The 15,663-nt window shown below is 46.4% G+C and overlaps 1 protein-coding gene across 1 annotated transcript in view; it reads left to right on the top strand.

Moving 5' to 3' along the window:
- Nucleotides 1-11,283: 11,283 nt before the first annotated feature.
- The window catches only part of LOC311315685 (anoctamin-8-like), a gene marked incomplete at both ends in the record, with an annotated part of 29,838 nt that continues 25,458 nt past the window's right edge, over nucleotides 11,284-15,663 (top strand). The window contains one exon of the mRNA XM_084446389.1: nucleotides 11,284-11,443. Coding sequence (XP_084302515.1) covers nucleotides 11,284-11,443 — 160 coding nt within the window. The remainder of the gene's footprint in view (nucleotides 11,444-15,663) is intronic.

Raw genomic sequence — 15,663 nt, forward strand, 5'->3', positions numbered from 1 at the left:
GACCCGCGTCCTCAACGGCACCCTGGCTGAGAGACGGAGGATGGACAGGAACTTTCTCCTGCTGCAATACCTGACGAACAACTCCTACAACGCCATCCAGTTCACCAACAACAAGCTGGTAGGAAAGGAGCTGGTCAGGGAGGGGTTGGGTTGAAGGTTCGGGTTTGGGCTAGACCACTGCAGTTAGGGGTTGAAGGTTAGTGATAGAGTTGGAGGTGTTTGAGTTTTCTGGGGTTAGAAATTAGAACGTTAGTTGTGGTGGTTGGGTTTTTGCAGGTTCCCAACTAGCAAGGAATGTTCCCACGACATTGGCGAACGTTCCCAATGATTGCTAGCTGTGTTAGGACTGGTTAGGCTGGTAGGGTTTTCTATGTTTACAGGTTAGGAGTAGAGAAGACTGGTTAGCCTGAGGAGAATGTAAAGGCAGGCGTAGTACGTAAGGAGTTGCTGGTGAATTGGCTGGTGTATGTGCAAAGATGTATAACAATATTATTATTATTATTATGGCTCTTTCCTTATCAACAGATCCAGTGCGAAACGGAAAAGCTGATGTGTCGGCGTGGCAGCCTGCTGGCTGGCAACGCCTGCTCTCCCGTGTCTCTCACATATTCAGGGGGTGAGTCAGCATGAAAACGTAGGAAGTTTGAGTAGAATTGCTACTACTGTACCTTGACAGAAATTCCACTGTATACCGCATGGTCTCGTAAAAAGTCACGGAGCCTGCTTGTTTGGTACTGCACTTTAGAGATTACAGTACTTATGTGTTATGTCCTTTTTGCAAAAACAAAGGACAAATAAAAGTTGAAAGTAGTAATGATAATGTTCTCTCTTCTATCTCTTCTAGTTCCAGGTGAAAAGGATTTGATGCAGATCCAGTACCTTAAACAGCAGCTGCAGCTGGTTCAGTCCAACTTTAGCCAGATGAGCCAGAACCTGAGGCAGGAGCTGGACACCACGCTCCAGGAACGGAACAACTTCCACCTACAGGTCATCTCGCTCACCCGGGACCACAACACCTTGCAGAAGCAGCTGGAGCTCTACCGCAGCAAGTGCAAGGACAACTTCATCCAGTCGCTGGGCGGCATCAGCAACGTATCCAAGGCCTTCCTAAAGAAGATCGATTCTCTCGTCCCAAACATAAGCCCCTTCCTGCTCACCTGCGAGAAGCAGAGGGACCACCTCTACCAGATCCAAAACAACTGTACCAGCCTGTCCAGAGAGGTAGGGAGCCTAGCTCCAAAAGCTGTAATAGTTCTTGTTGTTAGTGGGCGATGGGGATTCATTTAGTTACAGGAGTGCTACTGGTTTTAGATTGTAACCTCAACCTCATCTCCGTACCATTGTAGCCGATGAGTGAGGCAACAGCACAAACACACTTTTCAAGTTATTGATCAGCATAACTGTATTGTGTTGTATTAAAGGTAGAGAACAAGTTCCAGCTGTACCTGGACCAGGTGGGGACTCGGGTGACCACCATCCACGAGGAGAGCAGCCGTCTGCAGGCGGAGAACAAGCAACTGTCCGACGACTACCACTGGTGCCGGCAGAACCGTAGCGGCCTGATCCAGGAGAACGCCGAGGCGCTGAGGAGGAACCAGGAGAGGCAGGACAGGGAGAAGGAGAAGATGCTGCTGGAGCAGAGCAAGCTCAGAGGCGAGCGGGAGCTGGAGCAATCGCTGGTCAAAGTGAAGAACTCCGAGATTGGCATCCTCCAGGACAGAATCAGGAACCTCAACACATCACTGGCCAGATGTGGCCTCAAGGTAAAGAGAGGAGAGATGCTTTTTAAATTCGATTTTACCTCAATTAACCATGAAAGGACCCATTCAGATACAAATCTGTTTTTCAAGGCTGCAAGTATGCTGCTTGTGTATACGAAATGACCAACAACCACAGATCAAGCCTTGACATAGATTAGATTTAGATACTTCATTGAAAGGACATTTTAGTTGGACACTAGGCTCTGTTTGTGAAACTGGAATTAGGCTATATTGACCGGTATACAGTCAAGCCAGAAAGTCTGCACACCCCTTTCATCTTCTCTATGTTTTCTTACGTTACAGACTTATTTTACAATAGATCCGAGTTCATTTTTTCCCTCAAACATCTACACACAATAGCACATAATGATGAATTGAAAACAGGTTTTTAAAAAATATGCAGTTTTATTTTACTAACAAAATTGATTATTTAGGGATTACATGTCTGTACACACCCTTAGTCTAATACTTGGTTGATGTACCTTTGGCAGCGATTACAGCTTCAAGGCGTCTTGGGAAAGAAGCTATGAGCTTGGCACACTTGTTTCTGGAATTTTTTGCCCATTTCTCTTGGCATATCCTTGCAAGCTCTGTCAGGTTAGATGAGGAGCGTCGGTACTCAGCCATTTTCAGCTCTTTCCACATATGTTCTATTGGATTCAGGTCTGGGCTCTGGCTGGGCCACTCAAGGACATTCACAGACTTTCTCCAAAGTCACTCCTTTGTTCTCTTGGCTGTGTGCTTCGGGTCGTTGTCATGTTGGAAGGTGAACCTTCGCCCCAGTCCAGAGCGCTCTGGAGCAGGTTTTCTTCAAGGATCCTGGTGTACTTAGCTGTTTTCATCTTTCCCTCCATCAGGACTAGTTGCCCCGTTCCCGCTGCTGAAAAACATCCCCACATCATGAGACCACCATGCTTCACTGTAGGGATGGTACAGTACTAGCCCTGTGATGAGCGGATTCAGGCCAAAAAGTCAAATTTTGGTTTCATCAGATGGAGAATCTCGATTCTCATGGTTTGAGAGTCCGCTAGGTGCCTTTTGGCAAACTCCAAGCGGGCTGTCATGTGCGTTTTACTAAGGAGCGGCTTCCGTCTGGCCACTCTACCTGATTGAGTGCTGCCTGGATGGTTGATCTCCGAAAGGTTTTTCCATCTCCACAAGGATACGCTGGAGCTCTGTCAGTGACCCTCAGCCTGTTTCTGAGGTCAGCAGATAATTCCTTTGACCCCATGGCTCGGAGTTTTTCTCTGACATGCACTGTCAAATGTGGGACCTTATATACGCAGGTGTTGGCAAACCCCAACCATGTCCAATCAATTGCATTTAACACAGGAGGACTCCAATTAAGGTGTAGAAACATCTCAAGCAATATCAGTGGAAACAAAATGCACCTTAGCTCATTTTTGGGTGTCATATCAAAGGGTGTGCACACTTGTGTACATATGATATTTTACATGTTGATTTTTAATAAATTACCACAATTGTCTAAAAATCTGTTTTCACTTTGTCATTATGAGCCATTTTGTGTAGAATTTTGAGACAAAAATGAAGTCAATCTCTTGTAGAATAAGTCTGTAACTTAAAGTAAAAGGGGTGTGCAGACTTTCTGGCTTGACTGTGAATTTGGTCAGCTATCTTATTTCTCAGAACGGGGAGAGCAGTTAAAGAGAAGTGAGCTGTTGCCAGGGGTGGTTTCCTCTGTGAGAGGAACCGCTGGGCAGATTGTGTGGTTTGGCAGAGTGGACACATCCGCCGCTGTGGTTAGTGCACACTGCACAAACGCTGTTTTCAGGGTCCTGTTCTCAAGCCCATCTCCCGGCCTGCCCTCGAGGGCAGTAGTATGTGTATGTGTGTGTGTGTGGGGGGTTGATCTGCTTAATATGAATTAAAATCCCCTCCCTATTAAATTATACCCCTCCATCAATTAAAATCCCCCCATAATATGATATTACATTTTTGACCCCTATACCAAACACCCCCATGAGGTCAATCCTCTCTACCAAGGCATTGTGGTTAATCACAGTGTGTGTGTGTGTGTGTGTGTGTGTATGTGTGTGTGGGTGGTGGGATAGGGGTCAATAATTTAATATCACTTGATTAACCCTAGGCTGTGTGGGAAGGGGGGGGGGGTTAATGTAGGGTTATAATTTAATTGTGGGAGGGGATTTTAATGCATTTTAAGCAGATCAACTGCTCCATACTATTGAGGGCCTTTCTGTCTGTCTGTCCCTCAGCAACTCTCAACTGCCTCAATACACGTCTAGACATACAGATAGGATGGAATTTAACTAACTTTAAACAGGTCAATTATGTACTGGAGCTTGTGCTGTGTAAATAGACAAGGGTAAATAACTTTATTTTATTAAATTGATTTTTAAATTAATTTTATTAAATTACACAATAACTGTGTTCGGCAGCTTGTGGCCTCATCGCTCTGTGGTAGCCGAGCCTCTGTGCTCTAGATTACACTTTATCGTCCAGCTGGGGATGGAAACAAGCACAAAGTTCCTCTAATAGGTGTGAATCTGTACAAGTTCAAACTCCAGGAGCACCGTGGCTCGCGCCAGACCCCACAAGTCCTTTGATCAAATCTTTCCTGTTTGCTTGATCAGGGCAGCATCTGAGAGGTGGAGGAGGTGTTTATTTAACTCTGGTCCGATGCTCCTCTCACTGCACTGGGCCTTCATGCTCTTACATAACCTGAGGGGGAGATGGGATGTGATGGACTGAGGGAGGAAGGGAGTGAGACTTCGAAGGCATCCATCTGTGACACTGCTCTGGAGGAGAGAGAAGGGGAGGAAAGGAGAGGAGAGACGAGGAGAGGATTGGGAGGAGAGGTAAAGAGAGGAGAGGGAAGGGGAGGAAAGGAAATGAGAGACGAGGAGAGGAGAGGGTATGGAAGGAGAGGAGAGGGCGGGGGAGGAGAGGAGGGACGAAAAGGGGAGAGATGAGGAGAGGGCAGGGGAGGAGAGGAAAAGAGAGGAGATGAGAGGAACGGAGGAGAACTAGAGAGGCGAGGAGGGCTGTGGATTATGGTGAACTCAACCCACTGCCTTGTTCACAGGTTTACAGTAAAAACACACACCGCCTGTTAGGTGGTCTGAGCTATGTTCCAGAGAGGCCACGTTCCAGGCTACAGCGTGATTGATTGTTTGATTGATTGTTTGATTGATTGTTTGATTGATTGGTTGATTGATTGATTGATTTGGATACATTATCTTCCCCTGGTAACAATCGTCTCCATCTCTCCTTCTGATTCAAGGTCCCTGGTCTGGGTCAAACTGGGACGGGATTGGGCAGCCCAGGATTGGGCAACAGCGGGCTACCATCCGGCGGTCTTGGGCAGACTGGGATGGGATTGGGCAACACAGGACTGGGCAGAGCTGGGTCAAGTGGGACAGGATTGGGCAACAGCGGGTCAACCTCCGGCGGTCTGGGGCAGACTGGGATGGGATTGGGCACAGGATCGGGCAGAGCCGGGTCCAGTGGAACAGTGTCGAGGAGCAGCGGGTCAACCTCCAACAGCGGAAGATTTGGCGGAGTCGGGTCGAGTGGAACAGCATTGGGCGGAAGCTGGTCACCATCGCTCAATGGAAGATTGGATCCTGGCATGGGTGGAGCTCGCATGGGAGGAACCAACGGCTACTCCCAAAGTAAGACTCCAGAACCCATCATCGCGAACAAGGGCTCAAAAAGTAACCAATGGTCTAAGCAGAGATTTTGTATACATCGATTTTTCTACATGTTTAGGTCTAACATTGTTGTTGTGTTGTTCTCTGCACAGTGAGCATCGACCAGCTGCTCAAGGAGCTGCAACGCGCTAGCAACCCACCACCCAACCAAACTGAGTGAGTAGCCAGCGCAGGAAAGGGGCAAACACAGGAACTACACATCAATATAAACATCAGTGTAGATGTAATGTATTGAGCGAAGACCATCCGCTGGTTATGTTGTGGGATGGAAACCACATAGATCAAGCCCTTATTCACACTCTCTCTCTCTTTTCTCTTTACTCCCCCATCTCTTTCTCTCTCTCTCTCTCTCTCTCTCTCTCTCTCTCTCTCTTTCTCTCTCACTCTCCTTTTCTCTTCACTCCCCCATCTCTCTCTCTCTCTCTCTCTCTTTGTTTTTTCTCTCTTCTTCTGTTCTGTTCTCTTCTCAGAGACCGAGCGTTTGGGTGATCTGGCCGTCTCAGTCAGCCATGGTGGAGAGAGACTATGCGTCCTGCTCCCCACCTGGAACCCACTCTCTTGTGAATCCTAATGTTTCATGTTTATTGTTGGAAAATCTTCACCTCTTGAGATACTGTATACATCTATATAATTTACATGGTATACCATCTCATTTTCAAGGGGGTCCTCAACGACATTACAACACAATTAGAAATAACATTTAACAAAAAACTAAAATAGCAACAAGATAATTAAACAACAATATATGTGACAAAAAAAAGACAAAAACAACAGAAAAAAAAATTCAATAAAAAATAAGACATACAAAATCAGGAGATCATACTCCAAACAGAGCATGAAAATGGATCTTTCATTCATTAGTTATAGAAAAGTATTAATGACAGTGAGAGCATTAAGCAGTACAGTTATAAAACAATTATAGAAGTGTTATTATGGACATGTATAACTGAGCCTATAGTAAGAAGACAGGGCATTTTTGAACAAGTGGAAAGATGATATAGATCTGATATTTACAGTATAAATATTTATACTGTATATGTTTATATATGTATGTTTTACACTATTGTAAAATATAATTTTAGAAGGAATTGCTTGCAGTATAATACTGTATATTCAACATTTGCACTTAAAAACAAATCTAGTTTTATCATTGGTCATCAACCATGAATGTATGTGATTTGAATATGTTGCTGACGATGTACTGTATAAAATGTACTGTATATATTTTTAATAAAAACATACTGTTATAATATCTACACATTTCTTCTCCTTTGTTTCATCCCTCTTTCCAAACATAACACCTATGTGTTTGTTTTCAGATATGTTTTAAAGACATGTATCCCATCCAGAACGGACATAGTTGTTTGTCTCCATTTGCGTCACCCATTGTGAGGGTATTTGTCCCACAAACGACCCCAACACTATGTATTATATCTGAGACATTGTTTACTGGCAGAACTTGTGATCCGACGCTCGTGTTTATGTTTATTTCTTAGCTAATGGATGAGGTTGGAAGGATGAGAGGAGAGGTGGTGGTGAGGAGGGGAGTGGGGTGAGGGCAGGGGGGGGGGGTGGTTGAAGAGGAGGAGGTGGAAAAAAGACATCCAAGCAGCACCAGTGAATACAGACAAACCCAAAATGCACCCTGTCCCCTGATCTGACCCTGTTTCCACTCTCTTAGTATGAACGTGAATTCACAAAATCGTCCTCACATCTGCGGAGCTCATTCATAGAACTCCATCTTGAATGCAGCTGACGCAACCGCTGCCTTGAGATCTCTCTGAGAAGCAGCAGTGAGGGAACAAACAATCAAACCATGGGAACAAACAAACATCCTGTCTGTAGGTAGCCCAGGGAAGCAAGCCACGCATTCAAAAGGAACAAAAAGATTTAAGTGGATTGTCTGGGCGCCAATTAATAAATAGAGGTCTTGGGTCGGGGATCGCTCTATCCCGCCTCAAGGATATCCTCTGTTTAGCTCTGTGTTTTTCCAGGCAGGACACTCAGAGAGCTCAGAAAGGGACAGTGGGTCAGAGGACCAGCCTGAACCTTGGTCTGGGTCAAGGCCTATGCTAGGTCTAGGTCTGGTCTGGGTCTGCCTGGGCCTGGGTCTGGGTCTATGCTAGGTATGGATCTGGGTCTATTCTAGGTATGGGTCTGGGTATGAAACTATGCTAGGTCTAGGTCTGGTCTGGGTCTGGGTCTGTCTGGGCCTGGGTCTGGGACTATGCTAGGTATGGATCTGGGTCTGGGACTATGCTAGGTATGGGTCTGGGTATGGGTCTATGCTAGGTCTGGGTCAGGGTCTATGCTAGGTATGGGTCTGGGTCTGGGTCTATGCTAGGTATAGGTCTGGGTCTGGGTCTATGCTAGGTATGGGTCTGGGTCTATGCTAGGTATGGGTTTGGGTCTGGGTCTCTGCTAGGTATGGGTCTGGATTAGGATTAAAGACCATAACTCTGGCTGTATGGCCCTGGCCGTAACACACGTATGAATAATAACACATGTACCTGTACATGTGTAACCTACATGATAGCACATATAACCTACATTATGTACAAGACCCTAGAGACGGCCAGGTTTAGATCAGTTCTCCTGATCTCTGCTGCTCTGCGCTCCGGAGGGTGGGTTGGTGGCTGCTTAGGCAGTGATGGGCAGCAGAGACCGAGGAAGCTGAGAGGTTCGTAGTGGTCACAGGGAGGTGGAGCGTGGGTATTGTTTGTGTGTGTACCCTACATCCATGCGTAGATCTGTGCCCGTGTGTCTTGTTTATGTTGTGCATGTGGGTTTGTGCGCAACGCCCCGTTCGCCTGTCACACCCCTAACGACAGGAAGTGGAACGAACTGCTAATTATTGCTACCTCCTTCCTTGCCGGGGGCGATGACCTCCCAACCTCTTTTGTCTCTGGCCACTAATGACCCCTCTAAACCCTGAGGGCTGATTGCATTTCCTATTTGCCTGGTCCACTCCAACCTACAGGCTGGCAGGCCGCTAAACACATTAGGGGGCAAAACCCTCTCCTGCTGATGTCTTGATCCCACTGATCCTGAGGTAAACACTAGGCCGGGGTCAAGTACATGCCGTACTGTGGATGGGACCCTCTGAGGCACTTCACGTGAATTTGATTTCTCTCAGAGCTGCAGCGTTTGGGTTTCTTGGGTTTCAAAAGTAAAAGTATTCAGTTTTTGCAGATTCATCTGCTGAGAATCTGTAGGTATCCTCAACCCTATCATCTTTAGAATGTGACCTTTAGGACCTTTAGAAAAAATGTGAACAACGAGCACCACAATCAGCTCGGCACCACATTCACATTCAACATGAAAGTGACCAGGAGAGATAGTTATGCTGTCTATCAAATGAAGAGTAACAACACATCATCATCATCATCATCATCATCATCACATTTGATCTTCAACACTGTCTTCCCCAGGCTAGATAAGAGCCTCACTAGGTTCTCATCATCATCATCATCATGAGCAGCAGCAGCATCATGTCATCAGAAGACTGGCTTTACTCAGCTCCACCTAGCTCATTAACTATGAGGACATAGGAGCAGAACTAGGAGGTGCCAGCCAGCAAACTGGTGCTGAGAGAACCACCAACACACGGGCATCGATCACGAGGGCGTCCCACACTAACGTATGTGGACATACTAAAGAAAGAGCAGGGGCGGAAAGCTCTGGCGAGCCTGCCAGATGCATAGAGGATTATGATGACGTCGCCTACTGGAAACGTCGATGGTGGGCTCATCCGAGGACGACGTGGAGAGACTAGAGGATTAGAAAATACCGTCCACTCTCTTGAGTTGTGCCTGTGATCTATCTCGACCCCTCACCCTGACTTCCCCAGGGAGCAGGGGACAAGAGTTCAAAGGTCAGGTATACTTCCTGACCCCTATAACCAGGAAGCACTGTATCTTCGCTCTTTGTCTCAATGTCACAGAGGAAAGCAGTGGGGTGCCAATCAAAAATGACCTGAAGTAGCCTGTAACTTGTTGTTTACATCAAATTGTTAACACAGGTCAGTGACTTGACCTTTAAGGTCTAAGGACTAAAAGCAGTCAGTGAGGTGGTAGCAGAACGATGCTATTCTCCCGCTGCTAAGTGCGCACCGCTCTCTGGTGGCCAGGATGCTGTACTGCAACGGTAGTGGTAATTTACCAGAGCGATGACTGCACCATCAATGGAGCAAGGGAGAGAGAGGGAGAGCAAGAGAGGGAGGGAGAGAGAGGGAAGGAAGAATTCACCCTCTTCAGTTTGGCACCATCTGGTGGCGCTCCAAAATAAATTTCACATGAGACACAACACATTAGCCTCCAAAATAAATTTCTATATTGTGACTACTGCAACTCCCTCCTTGCTGGGGCTCCGGTGTCAGCCATTAAACCCGTGGAACTTGGCCAGAAAGCTACTGCTCCCAGTAGCAGTTCACGTCCAGTTTAAAACTGGCACTACCCTACAGGGCAATGAAAGAACAGCTCCATCCTACCTCCAGGCCATGGTCAAGCCCTATGCCCCCTCCAGACCACTACGCTCTGCTACCTCGAGGAGACTGGTTGCCCCGTCACTCCGAGGCCCCTGCGGTCGATCGACAGTCACGGCTCTTCTCTGCCCTGGCCCTGCAGTGGTGGAATGAACTGCCCACCGACGTGAGGACAGCAGAGTCACTGCCCATCCACTGCAGGCTCAAAACTCACCTCTTCAAGAAGTACTACAAGGATCCTCCCTCTTATTGTATATTTTTGCTATTCTTACACTTTGCAGTCAGCACTAGATTACGTTAGTCATTTGTTAAGAAGGGAGATGCAGAGTTCTGGCGAGTAGTACACTGGCTTCCTATGTTAAATGCAATTATTGTAAGTCACTTTGCATAAAAGCGTCAGCTAAATGATTGTAATGTAAATGTAATGTGATGTAATGGTCACAGTTATCCATGATTGGATGGAATAAGATGAAGGTCAATTTGATAGACTGCTAGACTAGCCTACAGATAGTAAATTGCCAGATTCGGAACATTATAATGTCTAGCTGTGTACCTACAGTAGCCTATAAACTGGAATGAGGAATTGATTAGTGCTGAGAAGATATTGTAAGTACAAGTCATAAGAATTCCTCTACATATGGCAAATACACTTTCTATTCTATTCTATTTTGTTCTATTCTATTTTGTTCTATTCTATTCTATTCAGTATGATTAGTCTGGGCCTGTGTATACGGCCCTTGGGGTCAGTCTGGACAGGGCTAGTGGTCCTGGTAAGCCTATTCGAACAAATCTTTATTCAATCAAATTGAATCTGGCAAAATCACTTACTGGTAGCCTATAAATATCATAGAAAAAAACCTCAACTGCCAGCAAGGGGCATGGATGAACGAGCACACAGGCCACACCTCTTTATTGATGGAAAGATAGGCAACATATATCACACTCTTTTTCTAAACTCATTTCGTAAATCTAATACGGTGTTGTCAGGATCAGCCTGATAGAATGAGCTTTCACTAAAGCCTGTGATTCCCTGTCAATGACTGGTGACAGCTATTGATCAGTTTACTCTAGTCTACCACCAGTCGCTGCATCTAAAGAAAACAAACCAATACACAGGCTACGGAAACATCAGTAGTTTTCTTCCGCGTGGATAGATAGGCTACTCCTCTTGTTAGTGCTCGTGTATAGCTAGTCACGGAAGGCTGGCGCTGGTCCTGTCCATCCTCAGGTTGGGTTTTCAACACTACTACCGTACAGCCGTCGTGCAAATTGCAAAACCGTTGCACAGCCCTCTCAGGTCTCGCACTTGTCAGTCTAAGAATTTATGCTCCCACAACAAGAGCGCACCATGCTCGTGACTGGCGCGGCAGAGGGAGGAGGTGAGACCGAAGCTCCGGTAAACAGCAACGACGACCGGGCAACGGAGAGGATGGAGAAGACCGTATCCGCTGCTCCCGAAGACGCCACAATTACTCCAGAGCTTTCATTGATCTCGCCCGGTGTCCGAAGTAAGTTGCCTAGGCGAGGAAGATGAAGCTAGAATTTCCTTTCGTGTCTGGGGGATAAAGGCTGCTGGTGATATACATTATTGATACCGTGTTGCTATCTCAGGAAAGACACATGTATACGGGCTAGTCTTAGATGGTGCAGTGTTCGTTCATTGATCCTATCAAACTCGAGGGGAATTATAGGCTACAGTTACTGCTCACATCACATTGGTTTTGGGGCGCGTCGTTGGTCTTTTCGTTTACTGTTTAACATTATGTGCATTGCATTCCATGAGGCATGGTCTGAAAGTACATTTGAGGTCCACAGGTGCATCTATCTAAGCTACTGCGGCTGGGTCTGTTACACCCCATGCGGAATTATAGGCATACATTAATAATACATCATGCATTGACCAGGCCTAAAACTTTCAGAGGCTGCTATCAGGTCATCATCGTTTTACTCAACTTCCTTTAGTTGTGCAAATTCAGTCACAACTTTAGCGTGTGGTAGAGTTGAGAGCTGACTGGTATTCATTTTTGCAGTGTCTGAGGAAAACCCTGAAACACTTTAGCCTATAAGCACGTTTCATATAAGCTACTTCCCTACACTGACTAGGAAATAATACTAATAGACCCTTTCATTATGGGACCAATGGAACTTTTGGTTATTTGGGCAATGACTTCTTGGTCCAAGTAAACTGCACTCTAAACTCTGGTATTATTGTTTTGAATATGAACATTCTATGAAATGGTCAAGAGATGATATGATAGAATGAGCTGATGTTCTAGAGCTCATTATCTGTACTAGAATGAGTGGGTGTTCTAGAGTTCACCGGGACCTGGCCATCACCATTGAAGACAGTGGTGGCGCAGACTCGGACTGCAAGGAATCTGGGTGTGACCCTGGATGACCAACTGTCGTTCTCCACACATATCACATCCGTCACACGCTCCTGCAGATTCATGCTCTACAACAACAGGAGGATTCGCCCTTTCCTCACTGATGAAACGGTGCAGGTGCTCATCTAGGCCCTGGTCATCTCCCGCCTGGACTACGGCAACACCCTCCTTGCTGGGGCCCCAGCGTCAGCCATTAAACCCCTGGAGCTTGTCCAGAAAGCTGCTGCTCACCTGGGGTTCAACCACCCCAAGTTCTCCCACACAACTTCCCTTCTTCGTTCTCTACACTGGCTCCCTGTAGCGGCTCGCTTCCAGTTTAAAACTCTGGCGCTAGCCTACAGGGCAATGAAAGGAACAGCCCCCTCCAAGCCTCCAGGCCATGGTCAAACCCTATACCCCCTCCCGACCGCTACGCTCTGCTACCTCGGGGCGACTGGTTGCCCCGTCACTCCGAGGCCCCTGTGGTAGATCAACACGGTCACGGCTCTTCTCTGTCCTGGCCCCGCAGTGGTGGAATGAACTGCCCACTGACGTCAGGACAGCAGAGTCACTGCCAATTTTTCGTTGCAGGCTCAAAACTCATCTCTTCAAGAAGTACTACAACGATCGTCCCTCTTAAGCACCTATTGTATTTTAGATTTTGCGCATGTCGTTGGGCTTTTCGTTTACCGTTTATCATTTTGTGCATTTTGTGCAGGTAACTGATAGTGAAGTGGCAGCTATACTAGCAGCACGTCTGGGGTCATCCTGTGTCCTGGCACAGTAGAGCTCTTCTCCACATCATGCAGAATTTCTGAAGAGCGATCGAAACTGGTCAACGTAAATCACAGGGCTATTTTCTTAATTGGAAGTGAGGATGTGAGGGGTGAGTGTTTGTGTGTGTGGACCGTTTGAACTGCAACCGAGGCAGGACTGTTTGAACTGCAACCGAGGCAGGCCTGGGCAGAGAAATCAGCAGAAGGGTTCTAGAACATAATTCTCTATCACAGTTAATGACCTGTAGACCATCAGTTCATTCCAATACAGATGACCTCTGAAAGTCGTCTGTCACAGACAATGATTACATTACAGTCATTTAGCAGACACTTTTATCCAAAGTGACAATAATTGCATTTCAACGTAGGAAAAGCCAATGTACTACTACTTGCCAGAACTTACAAGTGCATCTTCCTTCTAAAACAAGTGACTAAGAGCATAATCTAGTGCTGAAGTGCGAGAATAGCAGTCTAAAATACAATAGGTGCTTAAGAGGGAGGATCGTTGTAGTACTTCTTGAAGAGATTAGTTTTGAGCCTGCAACAAAAAATTGGCAGTGACTCTGCTGTCCTGACATCAGTGGGCAGTTCATTCCACCACTGCGGGGCCAAGACAGAGAAGAGCCGTGACCGTGTTGATCTACCACAGGGGCCTCGGAGTGAGGGGGCAACCAGTTGCCCCGAGGTATCAGAGCGTAGCGGTCGGGAGGGGGTATAGGGTTTAGGGCTGTCCAAAAAAATTTGAAGTTCGAAAAAAAATAGAATATCTTTTTTTTTAAAGAAGTTCGAACCTAAATTTGAGTTTGAATATTGTAATATTAATAAATAATATAATTAATCAAAAGTTATGCAGCGATTTACTTTAATAACCGAACATTTATAGGCTACAATTTATTTACGGGCAATAATCCAGACCCAGCACCTTATCGAAAGATGAAAGTTAACACCTCAGCGAGGGGTAACAGTATTCACAGTACAATATTACAGTCAAGGGTTATTTTATTAGGCTATTATATTTATTCTTTTTAAAAAGACATAAATTGGAATATCGTTCGAACTCTACTAAATTAGTTAGAATATATTAAAACTCAATTTCATGGCACTTTTGACAGCCCTAATAGGGTTTGTCCATGGCCTGGAGGTAGGAGGGGGCTGTTCCTTTCATTCAATCAATCAATCAAAGCTTTATTTGTATAGCGCATTTCATACCCAGAGGCAACACAATGCGCTTTACAGAGAACAAGGGAGGTGGGCAGACGTCCCACCCCTACATATTCCAAAGGGAAGCAAAAAAAACAGTATCACCCGGGGGCCAGATAAGTGAGCTGTAAAAAATTCTTACCTGACCCCTCTCAACAAGGCGATCGAGCAAGCTCATTTCATTGCCCTGTAGACTAGTGCCAGAGTTTTAAACGAGTCGCTACAGGGAGCCAGTGTAGGGAACAGAGAAGGGAAGTTGTGTGGGAGAACTTGGGGTGGTTGAACAACAGGCGAGCAGCAGCTTTCTGGACAAGTTCCAGGGGTTTAATGTCTGACGCCGGCGCCCCAGCAAGGAGGGAGTTGCAGTAGTCCAGGCGGGAGATGACCAGGGCCTGGATGAGCACCTGCCCCGTTTCATCAGTGAGGAAAGGGCGAATCCTCCTGATGTTGTAGAGCATGAATCTGCAGGAGCGTGTGACGGATGTGATATGTGCGGAGAACGACAGTTGGTCATCTAGGGTCACACCCAGATTTCCGAGTCCGAGTCGGCGTCACCACTGACCCCGTTTACACCTTGCATTAAAATGCGTCTCATATCGAGATTGTATCTAGATAATGATTTAGCCTGATTACATTTACATCGGGCATTAATATGCGTTTCGATTATCTTCAACCCGATCCGTTTGAGATCCGATCGACTCTGTCCAGCTGACAATCGAACATCACATCCTGTTTGTGCTTGAATATTTTCGTCCGACCAAATTTAGAGTAGACACTTTTGTCTCATCTGGACTCCAACCTTGACCAGGATCCATTTTAATGCTTTCTTGCTAGCTGCCATGGAAGCCTGCTCCTTGCTGGTCTGGAACCGGCACGTTCCAACGGCTATGTATTTCAGCCCACGTTGTTGATATGTGGATTAAAAACGCATTTCCATTTACACTTCTATTAAATGTGGTCGAAATGCGTCCCTGACCACCTCCGGAGGTGGTTTGGCCGATCGGATCGCAATCCGTCCTCAAAACGTTTTGGGCGCATTAACACCTGTATTTTCATGTGGTGTAGCACGATCAGAATTGCAATCTGATCACCAAAAATGCATTTTAATGCAAGGTGTAAATGGGGTCACTGTGTCCTCAATGGTGATGGCCAGGTCCCAGTGCGGGCAGCCCTTCCCCGGGAGGAACAGCAGCTCAGTCTTGTCCAGGTTGAGCTTGAGGTGATGTGTAGTCATCCAGTCCGAGATGTCAGCCAAGCACCCAGCTATGCTTGTCTCCACTTGTGTATCAGAAGGGGGAAATGACAGGACCAGTTGGGTGTCATCGGCATAGCAGTGATAGGAGAAGACATGTGAGCGAATGACAGAGCCCAGAGATGTAGTGTAGA

The sequence above is a fragment of the Borostomias antarcticus genome (genome assembly GCF_949987555.1).
Source record: "Borostomias antarcticus genome assembly, chromosome: 12".
Lineage (NCBI taxonomy): Eukaryota > Metazoa > Chordata > Actinopteri > Stomiiformes > Stomiidae > Borostomias > Borostomias antarcticus.